General features: G+C 30.6%; 1 protein-coding gene and 1 long non-coding RNA gene across 3 annotated transcripts in view; one reads left to right on the top strand and one right to left on the bottom strand.

The window, feature by feature from the left end:
- Nucleotides 1–1394: 1394 nt before the first annotated feature.
- LOC146996808 (uncharacterized) lies at nt 1395–13113 on the top strand. Its single transcript, XR_015041681.1, has 3 exons — nt 1395–1552; nt 11035–11099; nt 12845–13113. It is a non-coding gene; the product is annotated as an uncharacterized LOC146996808 (long non-coding RNA).
- A 3143-nt stretch (nt 13114–16256) lies between these two features.
- Nucleotides 16257–22658, bottom strand: part of Mgat1 (alpha-1,3-mannosyl-glycoprotein 2-beta-N-acetylglucosaminyltransferase) — a 74123-nt gene continuing 67721 nt past the window's right edge. For both annotated transcript variants that reach the window (XM_085818694.1, XM_085818693.1), the window contains one exon: nt 16257–19257. In XM_085818694.1, coding sequence (XP_085674820.1) covers nt 19144–19257 — 114 coding nt within the window. In that variant the 3' untranslated portion in view covers nt 16257–19143. The remainder of the gene's footprint in view (nt 19258–22658) is intronic.

Genomic DNA, 22658 nt, shown 5'->3' with positions numbered 1-22658 from the left:
TGATGGAAATGAAGAATGAAAATATTTTCATGGAAAATATGCCCAAGTAAATAGTATGGTTCATATTTTAAATATAATACCTAAACTTTCAACAATTTTATAAGATATTATTTATGGCAGTTGCACTTGAGAAAAATAAATGAAAATAAGACGAATCCCTCAAAATATAGACTTCTTCGTTAATTCGCTTTCATGTCGACATTTTAAAATAAAACTGAAATCTCATCAAAAATGGCCGCATTGGATAATTGTAAATATTAATACTTTTATTGTAATATAAAGATTATTTTCAGTGAGGTAAATAATATAATAGCATAATCATGTAAATTAAATTTTTATTACATTGTAAGGTATTTCACCCGCCTTTTTAGCATGCCTTCGTGGTGCAATGGTCAGCACGTTCGATATGTATTCGAGAGATCCGTGGTTTGAGTCCCGGCGAGGGCAGTGCTCATTTATCGTGCTTGCTGCTTCGGAATAAACTAATGATTCTACAATATAAATTGAGGTTTCTCACATTTCTTAGTTTCCTTAATACCTAGATTAAAATATCAAGAAATATGGCTTTTAATTTTAGCAGTTTTACTTGACAAGCAATCAAAGAATTGATTGCAAAATTACTGCTACAAATTTCAATCAATTTTCTTTCATTTGTCTCATTTCAGAATATTTTGAGATTTTTTTGCATAATAGGAATTGTAAACACAAAGAAGTAAATAAATTCGCATTCCACGATACATTTATTTTTTGCTACATACTTATCTGGTGTTTTACATATTAATCCTTTAATTGACTAACGTTATGAGCCAATTTTATAATGTTAGGTCATATTTCCTATGCTTGTTTTAGAACTTAAATAAAATCGATAACAGTAATTAAAAAATTAAACTGTATTGAACATCATGCTAAATGTTACACCTATTATATCAACAGATGGGCTATTTGCAGTTTAGTCCTATTTTATGAAGTAGTGTAATCTGCTAAGCAAACTGGATAATCTGAGGATTGCGCAGTTAAATAAAAGCATGTTGTAAAAAATGAATACTCAAATATTACTCATACTCAATTTGTGTTAACTTTCAGAAACATAAATTCCATTAGATTTTGTTTTCAGAACGGATGTCACAATCTAATGGAATGTCTCTTTTTGAAAGTTAACATTAAGAACATAAATCTAGACAGAATCCGAGAGAAGCAAATAATATCTTCGAACCAATGATATTTGAACAAATGCGCTTAAGATCACAAGAATATGATTACTTTCGATTAAATTTTGGTTTCTGAAAATATTCTTTCAAGGGAAAAGATGATGTGAATCAATATATCAATATTCTCTTTATATTTACGTTTCAGTTCTTATTCATGGAATTCATTGTAGTTCTTCGTATTTGGTATATAAGAAGTAGCAGTGAAAACAGTAGGAGCTCCAAGTTAGGTGCAAACTATTTCAGAAAGACAGAGCTGAAAACTTTTATAATGATCTCGAGTTACATAGCAGTGGTAATCATGCTTACTGCATATGTGATGTGCATGGCTCATGCTGACCCGAATCGTAAGTCATAGAATTCAATATTTGCAGTGTTCCAGTAATTCTGAATGTATGTTTTTTTTTTATTTATGAACTTCGCATTTATACTTCCTTTATTCCGTAGAAGCCAGAGATTTTGCATCTAGGAATTTTATGATATTCATTTCTTCTACAGCTAATGACACCTAGAGATCTAGTGAAGACAAGAAGAATACAGTTTGACTCAATAAATTACTCCTTTCTCACAGAGTATGAAATTAACAAGCAGTTCCAGTTCATATATTTACCATCATTTTAAATTTTATGAGTGTTTTATAGATATATAAGCTTTCATCTAAAACATAAGCTCACTGATGGAAATTTAACAATATTTCTGAGTTTCTTTACACAGCTATGTTTTTAGAAGTACGTAACAAGTTTGAAAAGAAAATTTTGCTACATGTGCCAATAATTCTGTATGTATCAATTTCAATATAGGCATAGATATACACGGATGTTTATAAATTACTTAAACTGACAGTACGCATTCAAGATACTACTGCGCTGGATGACTCGATTATCCGGGGTAATGATGTGGAAGTAGATCATGAATAATTGAAAAACAACGGATAATTCAAGCTATCAATTTTCATGAACATTGAATGTGTTTATTTCTTCAAAAAATAAGTAATTTTGCTTTTGAGAACGTTTAAATAGTTGTCAAATTCTACTGCGTACTTTTTTGAAATGCTATTTTATCCTTATATTCAAATTCTCTTTGATCTACGAATGCCAATAAAATTTCGAAAAGAAATCATTACTGTTTAAGGATTAATGCAATTGTCAATACATATTCTTCGCTTGTATTTTCAGTATCACTCACTGTCTTTATTTTTCTTGTGACGTTTGAGACGATAATCACATCATTTAAGCATTGAAAGCACGGTTTAGTCGAATCGCCATCGAAACATTCCGCGATGTTTTCCCAACCGACAATTTTCGAAAAATTTTACATTTTCAATTTTTTTGGCATACAGCTTCAGTTATTGCCACGACTTCTTCACGATTAGATAAATCTCTGATTAATATATTAGAAAGTATCTTCCTTAATGCTCGAACTTAAACACGCTTGTTTTATACTTGCTCTCGTGCACCGCAAACCGGAAATCGAGACTACGCTGTAATGCTCAAGCAACTTGACTATTTGAGAATGATGTCAGAAATCTCCAAGAGGTTACCAAGATGTAATACCTGTTGCAAGAGCAATGATAGTCATGCATTCCTGTATATTATGGTGTATCAAATACAGTGAAAACAGAAGAGAAACGCGCCCTGTGAAACATTAAATTAATAAGGCAACAACTTTGGCGTAGATTTTGTCAAGATCTCAATCAATTTCGAGGACAAACAGGTAAAAGTCCCTCTTAGCCAAGAGTCGACATTTAAAATGCAAACTTAATTTCATTCATATGCCGACTATAACGGCAGATATAGAATTGTCCTTCCCCCCTTTTTTTTTTGGTTTGAGCGCGTGTATTAAAGAGCGCTATACAGATGCTAATAGCATAAGAAAACTTTAGAGGGCTTCTTGGTCATCTTTATTTTTAATAGTAACAGAGGCTGATAAAAAAAATAAATAAAATAATAATAATAATAATAATAACAAAACAACCTTTAAATGGTTTTAAAACTGCGGAAAGACAATGGAAACTGAAACCGATGGATGAAAATTCAAATTATGTAGCTGTTATCACCAAATGACAAGTAGCTTTCGTTAAGATTTCGTAGCTTTCCCTACTAGAAACGCAGTGAAAATCAAAATCACGTGCCATAACTCGCTGTGTCGGGTATGCTATAATAACTAGTCTTATTGAATTGGTATTAAAAGGTTAAAAACTTGTTTTAATATATGACATTATTTAAAGGCAGAAAATAAATCTTCTGATTAGTGACTAAATCTTCCATCTCCTCCCGTTCCTCGCATATTAGTTTTACAAATGGCTTGACTATTTCGGAACAAAATTTAGCAATTAAAATCTATCCCTTAATTTAGGATACAGAAGCTACTTTTATATTTCGCAGCTATTTATGCTTTTTATCACTTTTCATAATGATTCATTTATGTAGGGTTTACACGTACACTGCGGAAAATACAGTTCTATATTTCCCCTTCTACTAGGCCGATTGACGAAATTCCATTTGCATTTTTCATGTCTCGAAAGCGCAACTTAGGATAAGTATTAGATTTATGTACAGCATTGTTTTAATATAGGTATTTTGACACAAAATCGGACTTTTTCTGAAATAACATGCCAATGTTTTTCCATATTTCGATTCTACGACTCAAATTATGCCAAACTGCCAAGTTTTGTAAAAATCGCACGGGTACTTTTTGAAAAATTAGCACTCAAACTTTTAGCTCCTCAATGTTAATTGAATTTATACATTTATTAATATCTCTTTTTTATTAAACTTATTTGATTCTTTCTTTCAGAATTCGAAATTTAGGCTTAATTCAAATATAATTCGCACATTTTTTATTATATATTTAAAAAATTTGCATTTAAGAAAATTTTTTATAAATTTTTCGAAAAACATTTTGTTACCTATAAAATTCTTAACATCATCTTAAAGTAGATGTATTTCTAAGCATATTTTCAAAAAAATTAAGAGTTTTTTTATTCAAAATTTCCTATGATATACGGGAATTGACATTTTGGCGCGTTTTCAAATTTGGCGTATTTAATATAAGCGATAATAACGAAAATGTGGTTTATGCACTATGTTAAAATTATTTGAAAGAATGAACGATGGACAGTGTCGTGAACATTGTGAGTTTAAGAGAAAATAATGAGCGGTTTGTTAAAATTTAGATCAGATGAAAGATCTTTTAATATATAGCATTTTAATACTATTTAGCACAGTGTAATAGGTACATTTTACAGTACGCAACATCCACAAAAATGATCGTTACAACGCAGTTCGATCATCCATCTTTTTGAACAACAATCTCTCTCGTTGCCATTCCTTAACAGAGAAACTTACCTCTCATGGAGTTTGATAGTGGTGCGACATTCTCCTCACCTTGAGTTTGGGGATACAAACTCAAAACAATAACATAATGATAATACATACATACAATTTTGAGATAACAATAACGTACATAATAATAATAGAAATATTTCAAAATCTAAGAATGCAAATTGAAATCAGTATTTTAAGAGTTCAAACACAGAAAGTTCAAAAGTTTGTTTAGAAGTTTATAAGTCCAGTCTGTTAACTGGTTTTATTTTTCGTCCTGAGCGAGACACGTGAACAGTTTCATTAGAGTCAGTATTAAGCTCAGAATTTTCAGCTACCACTTCCAGAACCTTCTGAGGTTCCGATACGACTTGCTCGTAATTTGGGGTCAATTCCAAAGGGTACAGTCGTTGGATTGGTCTTAATATATTTCCCTTTTCAGTTCGCAGTTTCACAAATCTGATGATTCCATCTTTTCCTGGAAAGAGTTCCAGTACTCTACCTAGCAGCCAATGGAGCCTTTTTTTATCCATCTGTACCAATTAACACTATGTCACCTACATTTATTTTATCTTCTCTTTTGTTAACTGAAGAACGAAGGAAACCCAGATACTCCCTTTTAAACCTTCGTTTTAGATTTTCACGAACCTTTTGAATAATGCCTCCATCTCAAAACAATATTAGTCTTTTCAATTTGATCTAAATCAGGAACATCATTTAATGGAATGTCCTGAAGAAACACTGAGGGGGTCAAGATCTTTTTCCTCGGATATGTAAGTTAACGGTCTGCTGTTCATGACAGATTCGCATTCACAGACGAGAGTCTGCAATTCCTCACAAGACAAACAGGAGCGTCCAAGATTTTTTCTTAAAAGATCTTTCAAAATCCCAATCAAGCGTTCCCAGAATCCTCCCCACCATGGAGAGGAGGGTGGTTTAAACTTCCAACGAATTTCGTTGACTCTAAATTCACTTTCAATTGTAGTCCAATCTAATTGTTTCAGAGCGTTGTTTAGTCCTGTAAAATTAGTACCATTGTCTGAATACATCACAGAAATTAGTCCTCTTCTGGCTATAAACCTACGCATAGCTTGGATGAAGTCATTGGTACTCAGTGAAGGTATTAGCTCAAGATGGACGGCTCTAAATACGGCGCAAGTAAAAAGTACTATCCACACCTTTTGTTTAGATTTAGTCAACAGAGGTCCAGCTATATCCACACCTGATACTTGAAAAACTGCTGCTACTTCTGTTCGGTCTTTTGGAAGAGGCGGAAAAGGTACCTCAAGATGTTTTAACTTTTGCCTTTTACATATTAAGCATTCTTTGATAACACTCCGGACAGTTCTTTTCCCTTTCACAAAATCTTTCCCGTAAAATAGTCAGTAGAGTTAATGTCCCCGCATGTTTGTTAGCAATATGTTCTTGGGCTATAAATCTTCTCACTGCCAGGTGTTTCGATGGTAGAATTATTGGAGAAATAAAATCTTTCGATTCTTCCTCATTTATCAATCTGGACTTCGATCGTAAAATTCCTTCTTCATCTTCAAATATTAGAAGGCCTTTCAAATTTTTCCGTGTTTTTCATTAGAGTAGCATTCCTTTTGTGTTAGACGGAAAATAATTATTTGTGCATTTAACAATTCTTCATTTTGAAGTTAATTACATTTTCTTAAGTCCTTGGCCTTTGGTTGAAAACGCAGTATCCAAGCCATAACCCTAATCATCTTTGAAAATCTAGACAATCTTCTGGCTAACTGCAATGAAATTGACTCTACCTCTGTGTTACTAGCAGAGACGACTGACTTTCGTTTCTCCATCTCTATTTCTTTCTCGTTAATATTTACAGCTGACTTTGGCCACTGCTCCTTCGAATTCTTCAACCAGGCTGGCCCTTGCCACCACTTGAGTTTCTGAAGTTGCCTAGGTCCACAACCTCTCGATAAAATGTCTGCTGGATTCTGGTCAGTTGAAATATGAAACCAATCTTCCGAAGTTGTCAACTTTCTAATTTCACTTATTCTGTTTGTAACGAATACCGACCACTGTTCTCGACGAGTTATCCACACAAGAACTGTGGAAGAATCTGTCCAAAAGTAAGTCTTGATGTTGGGAAGTTTCAGAGCTTGCTTCACAGAACTAAACAGCCTAGCACCTATGGTAGCGGCCATTAATTCAAGACGTGGTATAGTAATAGTCTTCGTTGGAGTTATTCGTGATTTGGTTTGAAGTAATTGAACAGCCACTGAACCCATACTGGATTCACTTCTTAAGAAAATGCATGCCGCATACGTTGTCTTACTGGCATCGACAAAAGTATGGATACTTAAATTGGATTCCTTCATCACACCTAATTATCTCGGAATTTTTATATTTTTGAGGTATTTCAGTTGTTTTCCCCATTTAAAAAAATTCTTCTTTATTTCATCATTAACTTTCAAAGCAAAGAATCATCCCATGATTCTTTGCTCTTCCAAGCGGCCTGCAGCAAAATCTTAGGCTGAATCATAACAGGTGCAAGGAAACCTAAGGGATCAAATACTCGTCTAACTGTTGAAAGTATTTTCCTTTTAGTTACCTTTTCTCTTTCATCAAATTTCAAAAATTCGGTGTCTATTTCTAAGGTATCTAAATCTTTCTCCCAAACCAGTCCTAATACCGGTGATGTTTTACTTTCTGAAAATGCAGGAATGCCAGAACTTTCCCATCCTCTGAGATCAAACATTCCTTCTTTCATTACATTAGTTGCAGATTCGATGAATATTTCTAGTTCGGCATTATTTTGTACACTAATTATCGACATAAAACTATCTTGTAATTTTTTAAGAAGCTCTTCAGAATATTTTTCTTTCCACGATTCTTTGGATAAATGATGGTCAATAACCGCCATCAGCAAAAATGAACTACAAATAATGCCAAATACCACACGGGTGTGACGAAATGTCTTCACTCTACCATCATCACCATACCAAAGAAATCGTAAAAAATCTCGATCTCTTTCATTTAGAGATATCTGTAAAAAAGCTCTTCTGATGTCTGAAATTATACCAATTTCATATAAGCGAAATCTTGCAAAAATAGAGGGAATAGTTTCAATCAAATTAATTCCAGTCTCTAAGCAATCATTTAGAGATGGCTGAATAGGAAGCTTTGCCGAAGCATCAAAAACGGGTCTAATTTTCATGGAAGATAGTGAGGACTTTTCCTTAATGACTGGACGATGTGGGAGGTAATGAACAACGGGTAAAGACAACTCCTTTTGGGGAACTTCTTCAATAACTCCTTCCTGCAGCCATTCATTAAACACTTCATGATACTTTTCAAGATATCCGATTTTTTTCAACTTCTTCGTAGTACATTCGAGTCTTTTCAAAGATAGGTCATAATTGTCAGGTAAGACTGCATGCTCAATCTTCCAAGGCATATCAACCTCGTATCTACCATTTTCTAATTGACGAACTGTTTCTTGGAAATGAACCATAATAGCTCTTCTTTAGTTTTTTTTGTTCAACAGAATCTCGGATACCCAATAATTCTAAGTCCCACAACGATGAAATAGGCAGGTCTTCTTGAGATAACATAGAAACTATAGTCATATTTACATTGTGCTGATGTTCGGATTGAAGTACTTTACCCATCAAAGTCCAACCCAATTTTGTTTCTATAGCCACTAAACCTGTTCTTAGTTCTTCTCGTTTACCAGTAAATAACTTCCCTGCAATGTCTGCCTCTAACAGTACTTCAATAGGGCCTGGATTCCTTTGGGTATCAGTTAAGCGTATTTCTTTCTTTCCTAATTCACGAATCCAAGAACCGTATCTTATGCTTGAAATATCATTACAAATAACATCATGGTCTACAGCATCTAATTTACACGAATAATTACCATCAAGGCTACTCAAATAAATCTTGTAACATTTATGCTTATAAATTTCAGTTTTCGTTCCACCAAATAAAGAGTGACTAAATTCTTCCTCCCATTGCAAGTCAAAACCCATTTCTTCTGCGGTAGACTTTAAAACATAACTTTTTGAACTTCCCGTATCAATCATTAATCTAACTTTACGCCTTTTATTCTTACCCTCTATGTTTACAACTAGGGTCTGAAGGAAAACTTCATTCGTAGCACGCGAATGCAAGGAATGTTTTCTCTTTTTTCTCATCATTTTCCTGGCTATGCATTTCACTAGACTTATTACATTCAAGACTAGGACAAAAAAATTTCAAATGTCTTTTTGAACAGATCTGACACTTAACATTTGATCGACACTGGTTACTGAGGTGACCTTTAACCAAGCATATTCTGCATAAACCTTTCTTTTTTACCGCAGACATTTTTTTCATCTAACGGAATATAAAACGCCTTTTTACAGTTACGCGTTTCATGATCTTTTAAACAAAACGAACATGAAGATATTACTTCATGATTCATCAAATCCGACGCCGAAGGAATATTTTGGCTAGTTGCCAAGTGCTTACGATCAGACACAGAAAAAATATCCGCTCTGCTTAATTTTATTTTTTCTTCTGACTGAACTTCGCTTTTCAGAAATTCAATTATTGCATTCAAGACTCGAAATGTTTCGTTCAGATTCAGTAATTTTTCGTTGTCTTTCAAATGATCGCAATACATGAATACGAATAGCACTTTCTACAAGAGGGTATAAAATTGTTCCACACTGATCAGTTGTCACACCGAGACTGGTCAAGGCTCTAAGTTGTGTTGAAAGTTTGTTATACAAACTACTCAAAGAATCCTGCTTCCTTTTCGCTGCGTTATCCAAAACAAGTTTTATTAACTCTCGAACATAAAAATCAATTAACAGTTCTTTACGGCCATATCTCTCAGTGAGGCTTTCTATAGCCAAAGGATAATTTTCGTTCGTCACAGGAAAAGATGCTACAATATCTCTAGCTTCTGATTTAATTTTTGTTGACTGTATCAAATAATGGAATTTGTCTGCATTCGTTAAGTTATTATTTTCATGTATGTTTTTAAACTGATTCCCAAACGTAAGCCAATTTTTTAAATCACCTGCGAACTTATAAAGTTCTACTTTCGGTAGCCGTTGGCACAAAGTTTTACATGTATTTTCATCAGTAACTAATTTCTGACTACTCTCTGACGATGTATTTTGGATTTCGTTTAATTTACTCTTAATATTATTGAGAAATCGTTCCGATTTTAACTGTATCCTAACAGCCTTTTCTCGATAGTCCTGTTATTTCAAATTCTTTATCATCAGTTATATTATCTAAATAAGCACTGTGCGTCAATTCTAATGTTTCTGCCTTTTTCTTGAACAAATAAAAACACATTTCTGCTTATTCATTATCATCATTTAAAAGATCATCTAGTCTTTTATATGCTTTAGTAAAAGCTGAACGTTGCGCAGTTTTGTTTCTTTTCATCACTTCCATTTTGTCTTAAGTTTAAAATATTCAGATAAAAATTAGGCAAGAAAAGTATTTTAAACTTCAGTAAAACAATAATCAATAACATCAAAACGGAAGTATAAGGTAATAAACTTACCCTATTTATTCTTTCATCCGACGTGTTTCCAACAAACACGCCCACCCGGGGGCGCCAGAAATGTCGTGAACATTGTGAGTTTAAGAGAAAATAATGAGCGGTTTGTTAAAATTTAGATCAGATGAAAGATCTTTTAATATATAGCATTTTAATACTATTTAGCACAGTGTAATAGGTACATTTTACAGTACGCAACATCCACAAAAATGATCGTTACAACGCAGTTCGATCATCCATCTTTTTGAACAACAATCTCTCTCGTTGCCATTCCGTAACAGAGAAACTTACCTCTCATGGAGTTTGATAGTGGCGCGACAGACAGTTTTTCCCTCTCGTGCATCAATGGAGGGGAAAAAAAAAAAAAAAAAAAAAAAAAAAAAAAAAAAAAAGGAAAGTAAGTAGGTTACTATAAACTAAGAATCCCGCCAAATGAATTATTCTTGGCGTAAACTGCCAAAAAATATGCTAAGATAAATTTCTCACCAAAAATTACAAAATTTAATATCTAGGCATAATTTGAGTCGTAGAATCCAAATATGGAAAAATTGATATGTCATTTCAGACAAAGTCGGATTTTGTTTCAAAATGCCTAACTTAGAATAATGTTATATATATCTAATATATATCCTAAGTCACGCTTTCGAGACATGAAATACGCAATTCGAATTTCGTCAATCGGCCCAGTAGAACGGGAGATACAGAACTGCCACCAACCTTTTTTTTTTCCCAGTGTATATAACGTAATTTAAGTGTACATAAGCTGACGTTAGCTTTAGCCCAAATTAACGTCAGCTTATTGGAGAAATAAAAATTTTAAAATATTCAGTCTTCATTTTCAAGTGAAAGCAAATTAAAATGTCAAATTTCAGTTATCTTTTGCATTTATTTAATTATTGAGTCAGTATTTATTTATAACTTTTGAATATGTTTTGTACATATATATATACATATTTAAATGAAATTATTGTGACAGTTTTAGCTGATGCTAGTGCTGGTCCTTTTTACTTTCATAGCTGGCGAGATAAAATATGAGGTATCGTAAGTATGATTTTTATTTGATCAGACACTTCATGCTTATAATAAATGATTATTTAATTCATAAACCTGTATATTTTTATTGCAAGAAATTTAAGCAATAAACATCATCTTGTTTACCAGTTTTCTGCATAAATTATTAACTGACAAATTACTTCAGATGATTAGTAAATCGATTTTGATTATACTATAGATAGAATTTATAAATATTTAAAGAAAATAAATTCAGACTGTAAATGCACTATTCTAAGATATAGATAACTTCTAACACATCTTAAATACTTGTAATTACAATTTAAGACCGTCTCAAACATAAGAATTAAAACAATTGCGGTTAATTTCCCAAAAATTGATTGTATTTTGTCGATTGTATCGAAACTCTTTTGGTAATGAAATGTGGCGAGTTTCGCTAGTTCACACAAAATTCAATTAAGATAATTTGGTTAAAAATAACGATTTCTAATCTTGAGTGAAACCTGATATGCTTGCATTTAAGTTTAAGTTAAAATCTGAAATCGTTATCTTTAATCAATAAAGAAAATTATTATGGTTTTATTTTGCACCTGAATTCTAATTAAAATTAAGAATAAATTTTCAGACTTACTTAGGCTAAAGTAAATGATGGAAAATGAGAATTTTAGACTAAATTTGTATAACAAACGTATGTAGAATTCTCGGTTGCTGAGTGTTTCTATATGTTTCTTGATGATAATTACCGTATTTCCCGGCGTGTAAGACGCACCCCCTTTTTTGTACACCTTTTTGAAGGATAAAACTTTATTGCATCATTATAATGAATTTACGGTATTTTAAATATTTTTTAATGTTTTTCTGTGTGATTCAAGAATACTTTAGATATTAATGCAATTAAACAATATTTTTATATTTAATTACGTTTTTTGACCATTTGATGAAATAGAATCGTTACAAGTAAAAGAGTGGTTCCAAATTGTTTAAAAATCATTTTTCAGTTGTATCATTTGACGCATAACATGTCATTACGTCTAGAAAATAAAAATAAAAAAAAAGTTAAAGTTTTCATAAAAAATTGTCTTATTTAAATCTCATAAAATCAGTGATGAACTAAAGAAAGAAAATTAATTTATCATATAGTTTAATGAGAATGAGAGATTAAGCGATTTCTTTTAAAAAATCATCCATAATTTTGTATTACACATAATAAATACATAGACGCCTAAATAATAAAATCGAATAATTAAAATGCATTGTTAAATTTACAGGTTAAGAAATATTATTTTACATATTCATCAAGGGTGCCCCATGCTTTAATGATATGAAATTGTAATGAATTTTTTAAAGAGAATTGTTTTAATCTCTTGCCCCCATTAAACTACACAATGAATTAATTATTTTTCTCCTTTTCATTCATTAACGACTATACAAGTTTTAAATAAAAACTTATTTTATACAACACCTTAAGTACTACAAATAACAAGCATCATTTTTAAAATTTACCTCAGAGTTAAAAATGAGAAATGAAACACCTTCTGCTCAAAAATAAAACCCATTTGTTAAATATTAACACACTGCAATTTTAAATAAATGAAATTAGTGAATTTTTTCTTCACCAAATGCAATCTAAGAGAAATCTGTGAAAGTAACATTGCTAACTTATAAATGTTTATTTCAAATGAGAATTTTTGATTATTATCATTTATACGTATATAACTTCTAAAAGATCTCTTACATGAACTACTAATGCATTTCGTAATTTGATTTTATTTTAGGATAAAACTTCATAAAATGGATTTTAAATTAGCAGCATTATGATGGAAGGCTTTAAAGAACTCACTTCCTAGAACACCACTTGAAAAATGTTCATATTTTACTTGCAGATACAGCACTCCCTTTGTGAAAAAAAAAAGCGTTCTTGTAAAAAAAAGTTATATAATTTGATATTTTTAAACATTGAAAATTTTGTACTGAAATGTGCTCATTCTTTTCTGTGCAATTCAAAACACTTCAGATATTAATGCCATTAAATGATCTGAATATATGTTTGCTGGTTTAAATCTGGTGTAAAGCAGTGAAAATGTTTTGAAATTCACTTTGTATTTACTCTCACACTACAGGGCTTTATTAATTACTTTTTTCACTTCCCTGCTTTGGCAGCCATTCATTTTTTTTTTCGTTCCCATACTATATATATACTGTATTCTCTACCTTTTTTAATCATTTTATCGTCCGAAAATCAAGAAGGGAAAATTAAAAAAAAAAAAAAAAAAAAAAAAAAATTCAAAGGATGCTGTTAAAATAAGAATCTAACAAATGAAAAGTAATCATAAGTAAATTACACGTAACTATTACAATAATATTTCTTTAAAAGAGACCTACAGTAAGATCTCCAGAGCATTGAGGTTGTGCCATTTTTCAGTTGTGCCTTAAGTTGGTGGGCAGCGCATGTTTAGAAAACATTTAGAAATATGTCCTGGAATAATAAATAAAATTCTAAGAATCTTGTGGTATTGATTTCAAATAACCTTTGTTTGATTATGACCCTAATATGGTTAGAAGTATGAAAATACAGAGAAATTCAGAAGTTCATTTAATAATACTGAATTTTGTTAGTGTAGCTACAGGCAATATGCGATCATGGGTCACCAATTGGCCATCAAATTGTGTAACAAAATGCCATCAATTCAGACATTTATGTTGGTAGCATGATTCAAGTCTACTGGAACTACCAAATATTTTTTTTAAAGGATTTTAAACATTTCTGAAAAAAATATTTCATTTTGAATATCAAGAAGTCTTCAAGGCATATCACATTTCCAGATCAAAAATGTTCTATATTTCTTTTCAGGTATTCTCATTCAAAACACTTTTTTTTTTTCCTCTACAAAGTGTGTTTTTCCTTTAATATTTCTAAGGGAAAAATGCTTTTCTCAGGTTAAACACTTTTATAAAAATAAATATTCATTTTGATACTTTTTTGTACAGAATTTTCATATAACTTTGAGATCTCACCATGGGTGCAACCAAAAAAATGATGTGAAGACTAACCAATCTTCTAGAAACATAAGATAGTATAATGGTATCAGAAGGTAAGGCTATTATGTTCTCTTTGTTGGTAAAAATATATATTTTTAAAATGTTGCAAAAATGCAATATCAGTTCAAAGTGAAGTCACTGTGAATAAATGCAGATTTTCATAGATAGTGGTATTTTTGTTTACAGATTCCACAAAACAGAAGTTCCAAAACAACGGATTTTCAAGGCAACGGTTTTTGGACATTGAATGAAGCCATTATAAGTACTTAGATGTTTTTGAATTTTCCTCAGATGACAATTGTTAAGGTGATACATATTTAGTAGCTAATCTCTGAGACATTATAACTGATGGGGAATACATTGATAATCAAGTGTCAGGTGATCATTTGCCAATGCCGAAAGATGTATGGAGTAAAATCAAGATTTTTTCATATTTAAAAAAAAAAAAAAAAAAAAAAAACTGAATTATCTAAAAAAAGAAAAAGGAAATTGCTTGGAAAAATTGTTCTCTTGTATACGTAATGATAATCGTCATTAAAAAATACCCAGGAAATGCAAAAAAGAAAGTCCTTTTAGGTAAACTGCATGGTCTAGAGTCCATAGATATGTTTTCACAATTGTATAATCAGAATCTGTTGAAATATATTACCTAAGAAAGTGAGAATAAGTGAATCAGAAAAATCAACAAATTTTTTCTTTTTTCGTTTTTCTGTTGAAGCAATTTACAGGCTTTCTGCTGGCTAAGTCACTTGTTGAAGATATCAGTAATCCATTAGTTCACACAGTAATGACACATTCTATGTATGTTTATATCAAGCAGAACTTGCACTTAGCTGAAAATAATGCACTGGATAAAATTGGAAAACTTGACTAATATTCATCTCTATTTAAATATTTTAAATGCCAATTTCATAAAGAATTAGGTTTTTTCCAATACATCTTTCTATAGATAGTGGAGATCTTGTGATGCATCTTTTAAGTGTGGGAGAAATTTCTTCAAATCATTACCTGTACCTTTTGACAACTTTTTTACATAACACATATTGTCGGAATTTCATGCCAGTGGAACAATTCGTGAGAACATACTAGGAAATTGTCCCATTATTAATAAAATGGTAAAAAAAGAATGTGGAACAAATGACATCAGTTCTGATATGGAGCATGGCATCGTATTAGTTTGATGGAGCAACAATTCCAAAGTAACTATAGAAACTAATTTTGATACAATTGATCTACCTTCAGTGGCCAAGAGACACTCAAGTAAAGAAAACAAATCTGTACTTTAAAGCATCCTAAACTGATTAAAAATAACTAATGCATCCGAACTCATCAGAAATTACAACAAACATATGGAAGGCATAGACCTTCTGGACAGTTCTGTTGCATTATATATAAATTGCAAGTAAAGGTAAGAGATGGCGATGGCCTATTTCTACAAATTGAATTGATGTAGCTAAATCAAATGCATGGAAACTTTATAAGACTGCTGTACATCCCCAAAATTCCCAGCCAGATTTTCAAAGAAGTGTTACACTGGCTCTGCTAAAAATAAGGGAAGAATATTTGGAAAATTTGCAGCCTTCATCTTCCCATATTCATTGTGCTAACAGACCATCTTTCTTTCAGAATTCAGCCTTAAACTAAACGAGAAAGGATCCCACGAATAACTTAAGATTATTCATTTAATTAATTTATTAAGAAAAATTCAACAAACAAAAGTAAAAGATGCAAATACTATGATGATAAAATGATAACTATTTGTGATAAATGTAATGTACCTTGGTATAGCAAATGTTTCAAAGAATTCCATTATCCCAAAAGTATTTGATTTTGACTGATGTTGCATTTTTGCAGCATTCTGTATGTGCAATAAAAACAAATATTTTTTCCTTTTACATTTTTCTCTTAGACTAATACATCAAAAATTTACTTTTGTTCATTTCCTTCGATGAACGGTATTTAATGGGTTAACAGACACTATAATGTTACACAGGCTCACAGGAAATGACAGAACATTTAAACTTTATAAACAGTGGTAGCTTTATGTTAATAGCACCCTACTCTTCCAAAATGTTTATATATATAAAAAAGTACAATTTAAACTGTATATGAAAATGTAATGTTAAATATTTACAAAAAGCTCCAGCATAAGGTATATACAGACAAATTTATTTGCTGACAAATTTACAAATAGATTTTTGTAGAAATACAATCTGCTGAGCAATAGAGAAATATATGAACTCATTTTGCATAAATGATGCAAACAGATGGAATGATGGAATTAAATTGAAATATTAAGCATTAAATCAAGCACATAATTATACAGCAAAAATATAATCATTCTCACATGCATATTTTAAAAAATAACACTTTCTAGAAGCATGCTAAGTACAGCAATACTTAGTACTTAAGATTCAACAAGCCTTCTTGATATTTTATATGAATATAAAATTATAACACAGAATTTTATTTATCTGCATATTCTAACTTTATAAGCCATATTTTAAATTTAACATACAATTTTATGTGATTATTCTTAATATTAAACATTTATTTTACAAATTACACACAAAACAATCAATGCAAAAGAAAACTAATGATACCATGGATACACTGAGTTAAAATAATCTAAGTTAAAAACTCACCTGTAACCAAAGAGAGAAAAAAAAAAAAAAAAAAAAAAAAAAAAAAAAAAAAAAAAAATTATATTTCTAACTTTTTTTTTTTCTGTTTGTCATTGCAGAAAGACAAATTACTTTAAACAGTTCTCTTGCACAACAGTCCCTACTTACATAAAATCTGGCAGTCTAGGCTTATTCTGGAAATGGAAGTTGCAGAGAAAATATTACAGCTTTTCTTGATACATCACAGAATCATTTTTTTTGGCACATCAGTAGAGCTTGCATCAATTGACGAACAAAAATTGTTAATTTGTACAAGAACAAATTGGATACCTAAATATGATATTTTACTAAACTCGAAATCTCTGACAGTATAGCAAATCATTAAATTCTAAGCATGATACAACAGGTTGAATTTAATGTCTTTGAAATTTTATTCTGTGATGAATATATAAAGTTAGGGATCATATTTATATACTCCGAATCTTCTTTTATTTATTTTTAGGATTTGAATTCTAATTTAGGTATTCCCACAAAATATGGCCTTTTTTTCCCCGGTAAGTAAATTATAAAAAGAATACATTAATTTTTACAACTTAATTTCACTGAAGTCATCTCCATACTTTAAAATTAAACATTCCATAATGGATTACCAGAAAAGGAAAAAAAAATAGGTGATATAATTATAGTGCATGTCCTTCCCAAAATTAATCAAACCTCATATACAAAACCCAATTAAAGAAGTAAATGTGAGATTAGCAACTAGAATGACAGCAATTCAACATGCTAAATCCAATTTTAAAATAATGAAAGGCATTTTTAAAATCAATTTATAAAAAATATATATATAATTCACAAATACTCCGACATTTTGTCAAATGTACTATAGTCAAAGCATGATACACACACATAAAACTAATATTGTGATGTATATTAATTAAAAATGTTGGTCAGCAAAATGAATCCAGTTCTTCCAATCTGGCTCAAAACAGATTATAAACCTGATATAATATATATATTTTTTTTAATAAAATACATCTTTAAAGTACAAAATATTTTAATATGCATACACATTTCCAGATCAATATTAGAAACATTTAAGACTAAAATGGAGATAATAAATTTTGCTCTTTTTTTTTCTAAACAATAAAATAGTCATAACATTACAAGAAAACAAACTATTGAGCACACAGAAAAATTTTAAAAATCAAATGTTTATAATGTACCAAACACAACTAAAAACAGTAATTTTTTCCAAGATCATTTTAGAATAAAGAACTTCTTAAATATTAAATGAAATTTAAGTATTAATATTTTATAAATAAAACAATGTGTATTAACTTCTTTTTGTGCTCAAAATATACATAAACATGGAATTTAATGACTAGGTAAATTTAAACAAAATTTTGAAAATATTTATAATTTTCTTTATAAAAAGGGAAAGAACAAATTAAAAATTAAATGATAAACATCACAGTACAATATATAAATTATTAATTAATTCATTTGCTTCGTTAATAGGTAGGGAGCAAAAAGGTTATTAAACAGTATTTAATATAGAACACAATACAGAAGGGTACAAATAGATTGATTGTTCCTTTACTTATAACATATGTTAAAATATTTTACTATTAAATTATTATAAAACATTTGAGTGATTCCTATGAAAAAAAATTTCTGCCTCTTATCCAGTGCCCCCCCAAAAGCTTTTGTTTAAGATTTTAATATACTTTGTTGTAAAATATTTATGTTACACATATACAGTACAAAATGACTTACAGTTACCAAATATAATAAATTATTAAACAGACAATATTTTGCAACACATAAACATACAATGCCAAAGCAAAGAGAAATAAAATTCTGAATAAGATTTTGTTTTAGCAGTATATAAAAACATTTTGCATGAGTGTTATAAGCGTAATTATATATCTTCAATTTATAAACTGGAACTGTGAAAACAAGTAACTGAATTAGAATTAAAACAACAAAGGTCTTGATCATCATTTGCATAAGATATTCAATTTAATGTATGGATCAGAATATAAAAAGGAACTATTTGCAAACCTTTATTTGACATTAAATGCACATACAGCAACAAAAAATGGAGATTCTCTCACAACATTTAGGAAGATATGTAGTTCTACTCCTTTTCAGTTTAATTCCTTTAAATATGAACAGCTCTTTCACAGATAAAAAATTACGCATCATATGATTATGGTAGTTTAAGATGAATATATTTTATAAAAACCCATAATTGCTATGTAACAGTTTTCTTCAGTTTTGATGTAAAATTATACAACACTCTTTCCAAATGTCAAATTTCAATATTAAATTTTTACATGTATTATGCAGGCATTTTTCTTGAAAGATTTTTGTATGATATGAGATTTCTTTAAACACATTAAAAACTGCTAGCTCCAAGTTGGATCATAGCCCTTCCAATCTGCCGGAGGTGCCAGGTACACTCTTCTGCCTTTGTACATAAAACTAACTACACCTCTGTACCCCGTTCGAGGGACACCAGACTGAAAATAAAGGTAGATTCAAATAACTATATATATATATATATGTATGTATGTATGTATATATATATATGTAATATAAATTCTGCAGGTATCTAGATGATTCTTTATGGCATAGATTTATAAGGTGCATAATGGAAACGAAAAGCTTTCAGAAGTGGCTCTTGATTTCAACACAATTTTATTAATAGAGCAAACCTTAATATACATAAATAGATTCACACATAATCATACATGGCTGTGTTATGCACCTCACAATTTTGTACAGCTTACATTTTCAGAACAATGGTGAACAGCTGGCAGAGGCTAAGCGACACATTGCCAGCAGGAAGGCAAATTAGAAAAAAGGGCTATATATTAGTAGCAGTGTATTTATAGATTTGATTTCTTTGTTTAAATTCTGGATGTATGATTGGGTAGAGCTATTAGAATGCAGAATTACATAAGTAAGCATGGAGCAGAAAGATGCAGTCCAGAAAAATTATTACAAACATTTGAAAGGGAAGATGCACAAATTAAAATCAGGAATTATAAGTTTTTACTTATTTTTTGTTATCCTTGCACATTTATATAAAATATTAAAATAACTTGAATTTAAATGAAATTGCCAGCACAAATTTTATAAAATATGATAAAATTTAATATTCAGCAATATATACATGACGGAGAGATGTTACTTATATCCTTAACATTATTATCAGAGTGATCATAGAACTTACACAAGGAAAAATATTAAAAAGTACTGACAAAAGGTACTAAATTTTTATTTACTTTTCCCCTCTTTTTTTAGAATGATTTATATCAATATCTTATAGCCACGGATCAGCTATAAAAATTTTAACAAAGAACTCAGGTCTCACATTTTATTTTATAAATAAAATAAAATGGCTCCTTGGTTCCATGGCTGAAACTGCTGTCTTAGTCATCTGCTACAGCTTACAAGTCACTGTCATCATCACCGTTGTCATCAGAGCTGTGAAGTCGGTAGGGAAGATGACAGACTCCGAGAATTTTAAAGACTCCAACTCTGACTCCCTCACATATATTAAACATATCAGCTTATTTTTTAATGTAAAAGAAGTAGTAGATGCTACAGAAAAAAAAAAAAAAAAAAAAAAAAAAAAAAAAAAAAAAGACGGCATAGCAAATTATTTATATTAATTATCATTTATTATGAAATGGAAAAACTGGAATTAGTAATTTCTAAGAAACAGTATAGCTTCGGCAAGATCTTTGTTAGAGGACCATAGATCTGATTTGATAAACTTTAAAGCAGAGAAGAGACTTCCCACATTGACTTGAGTAGGAGAAAGAGCTGTTACTGTTAGGGCTACTTTTAACTTTCAAGATGAGACTTTTTCAGGATTCAGATTTTTAGAAGTTCTAAAAGAGGTGTCTTGCAAGTGCAATCATATTTCTCTTTTTCTTCAAAGGCTACGTAGAAAGCTTGCTTGTATTTTTTCATTTTTATATCTAAAGACTCTTGGTTCTTTATTTTCATTCGCTTTGCCTTAGCCACTCCAATATTATTTAAATATTTCTCAAAATCTAATTAATCACTGGAAGAGGATGATAGGGACTCAATTGTAATGTCTGCAGTTTGACTGTCTTGATCTAAATACTCCAATTGTCCTGAAAATAATTTCATTCTTAATGAAAGTTCATAGATGGCTTTTATTGCCTTCTTAAATTAAACATTCTTAATTTTGACATCCAACAAAATTGTGTTTTGGATAAACATATGTTGAATCCAACAAGATCTCGTTGTCTATTAAACTAGTTTCTCTTTTCTTCATTGAAGAAATAATTCCTCCTGCAATAAACCCTCCATTTCAGAAAGAACAAACGCCACATTCTTCCATTCTCGCCTTCTTTTAATTCTTCAGACTGTAGCTTTTTTGTGGCTGTATACGGTGTACAAAGAAGAGTTTCCAATTCTACAAGCACAGTCTTTCTGTTAGTGAAACATAGGGTTGTATCTATATCTTCTAAAAAAGCTCTTAATTCTAATGACCTCTACATCATGAAATATGTATCCTTCCTCATCGCATTACTTGATTAATACTTGCCCCTTTTCCTGATCACTTCCTAAGAATGGCATCAATTTTGGGAGTTCTTGCTGTTATTACTGCTTACCTAAATTTATCAATGAGATTTGTTACTAAATGAATCAGTTTAATCAATAATGGCAAATGTCCCATCCTCCTCCTTTATATTTATTTATTAATTTGTCAATAAAATAGAAAAGAAAATATAATGCACAAATAAAAATAATACCTCAATTTGTCATTAAATTGCTTTTCAATTCACTTTAATTTTATTTCAAATTCAAACTGTCCAACAAAATCTGGAGTCTGAGTCGACATGTTTTTAGAGACTCCAGTTCTGACTCATTTTACCCCCAAATCTGCTTAACTTTGATTCCGATTCCATAACTCCACAGCCCTGGTTGTCCTCCTCTTCATCAATGTTCAACCTGTCTTCTTACATGCAGTGATCTTAAGAGCCATCAAGAGCATTAAACATTCCTGTTTTCTTGAAGCTCTTCACTGTTATTGCTTCATCAATCAGATCCTATACACTCAAAATCTATAAATTAATTTTTAAGTCAAAAACTTTCACTACATGGATAAATCCATTTCAAAATTTAAGGGAGCTCACTTTCTGAATGCCTTGTGGAAGTGGTTAATTACATGAAAATTTAAGAAACTTTTAGAGCCTTGTATGACTATGGGGAAAAATACACGAGGAGAGGAATAGTTGAGAAAATTTGGTACATCTGTGTGTATATAAATGTATCAAATATGATAATTCTTATAGGAAACCCTGATTATCAATGCTGGGTCTTGAAAATTCCAAATATAAGAGCTAATCTGAAAAACCAATATATAGGTTGTCCATAACTTATTGACCAGATAAAGATATGCTTTGGATAATACAGAATAAGAGATAGGGGAAAAAGACTGAATTTTATTTAGCACTACAAAGAGTTTTACATTGATACATTTCAACATGTGAACCATTAATTGCTCAGAGAATATCATGTCTGTTTTGCATTTCCCTCCAGATTTTTATTAAGCATTTGTGGAGTCACATTAGCTGTTTCTGCGATGATTAGGTTTATTAAATTCTTTAATACTGAGAATCTTTGCAGCATAAACTCTGTTCTTCAGATACCACTGAAAAACAAAGTCGAGTAGTACGACATCTGAAAAACATGGTGGCCATGAAATTGGTCCACCTCTACCATTCCAATGATCTGTTAATGTTTCATCAAGGAATACATACATGTGTAACCCAATGTCAGAGAGACCCATCCCATTTTTTTTTTAAAGGCTGCATTTTTTCAAACTTCAGCACTGAAAACAATCTGAGAATATTGATGTAATGATCCAAATTAATTG

This window comes from Stegodyphus dumicola, chromosome 6 (genome assembly GCF_044657685.1).
Source record: "Stegodyphus dumicola isolate Sdum_Otavi_A_Nest chromosome 6, ASM4465768v1".
In the NCBI taxonomy this organism is placed as follows: domain Eukaryota; kingdom Metazoa; phylum Arthropoda; class Arachnida; order Araneae; family Eresidae; genus Stegodyphus; species Stegodyphus dumicola.
Note: the sequence above shows the minus strand (reverse complement) of the source record. Positions and strands in the feature narration are given on the sequence as shown.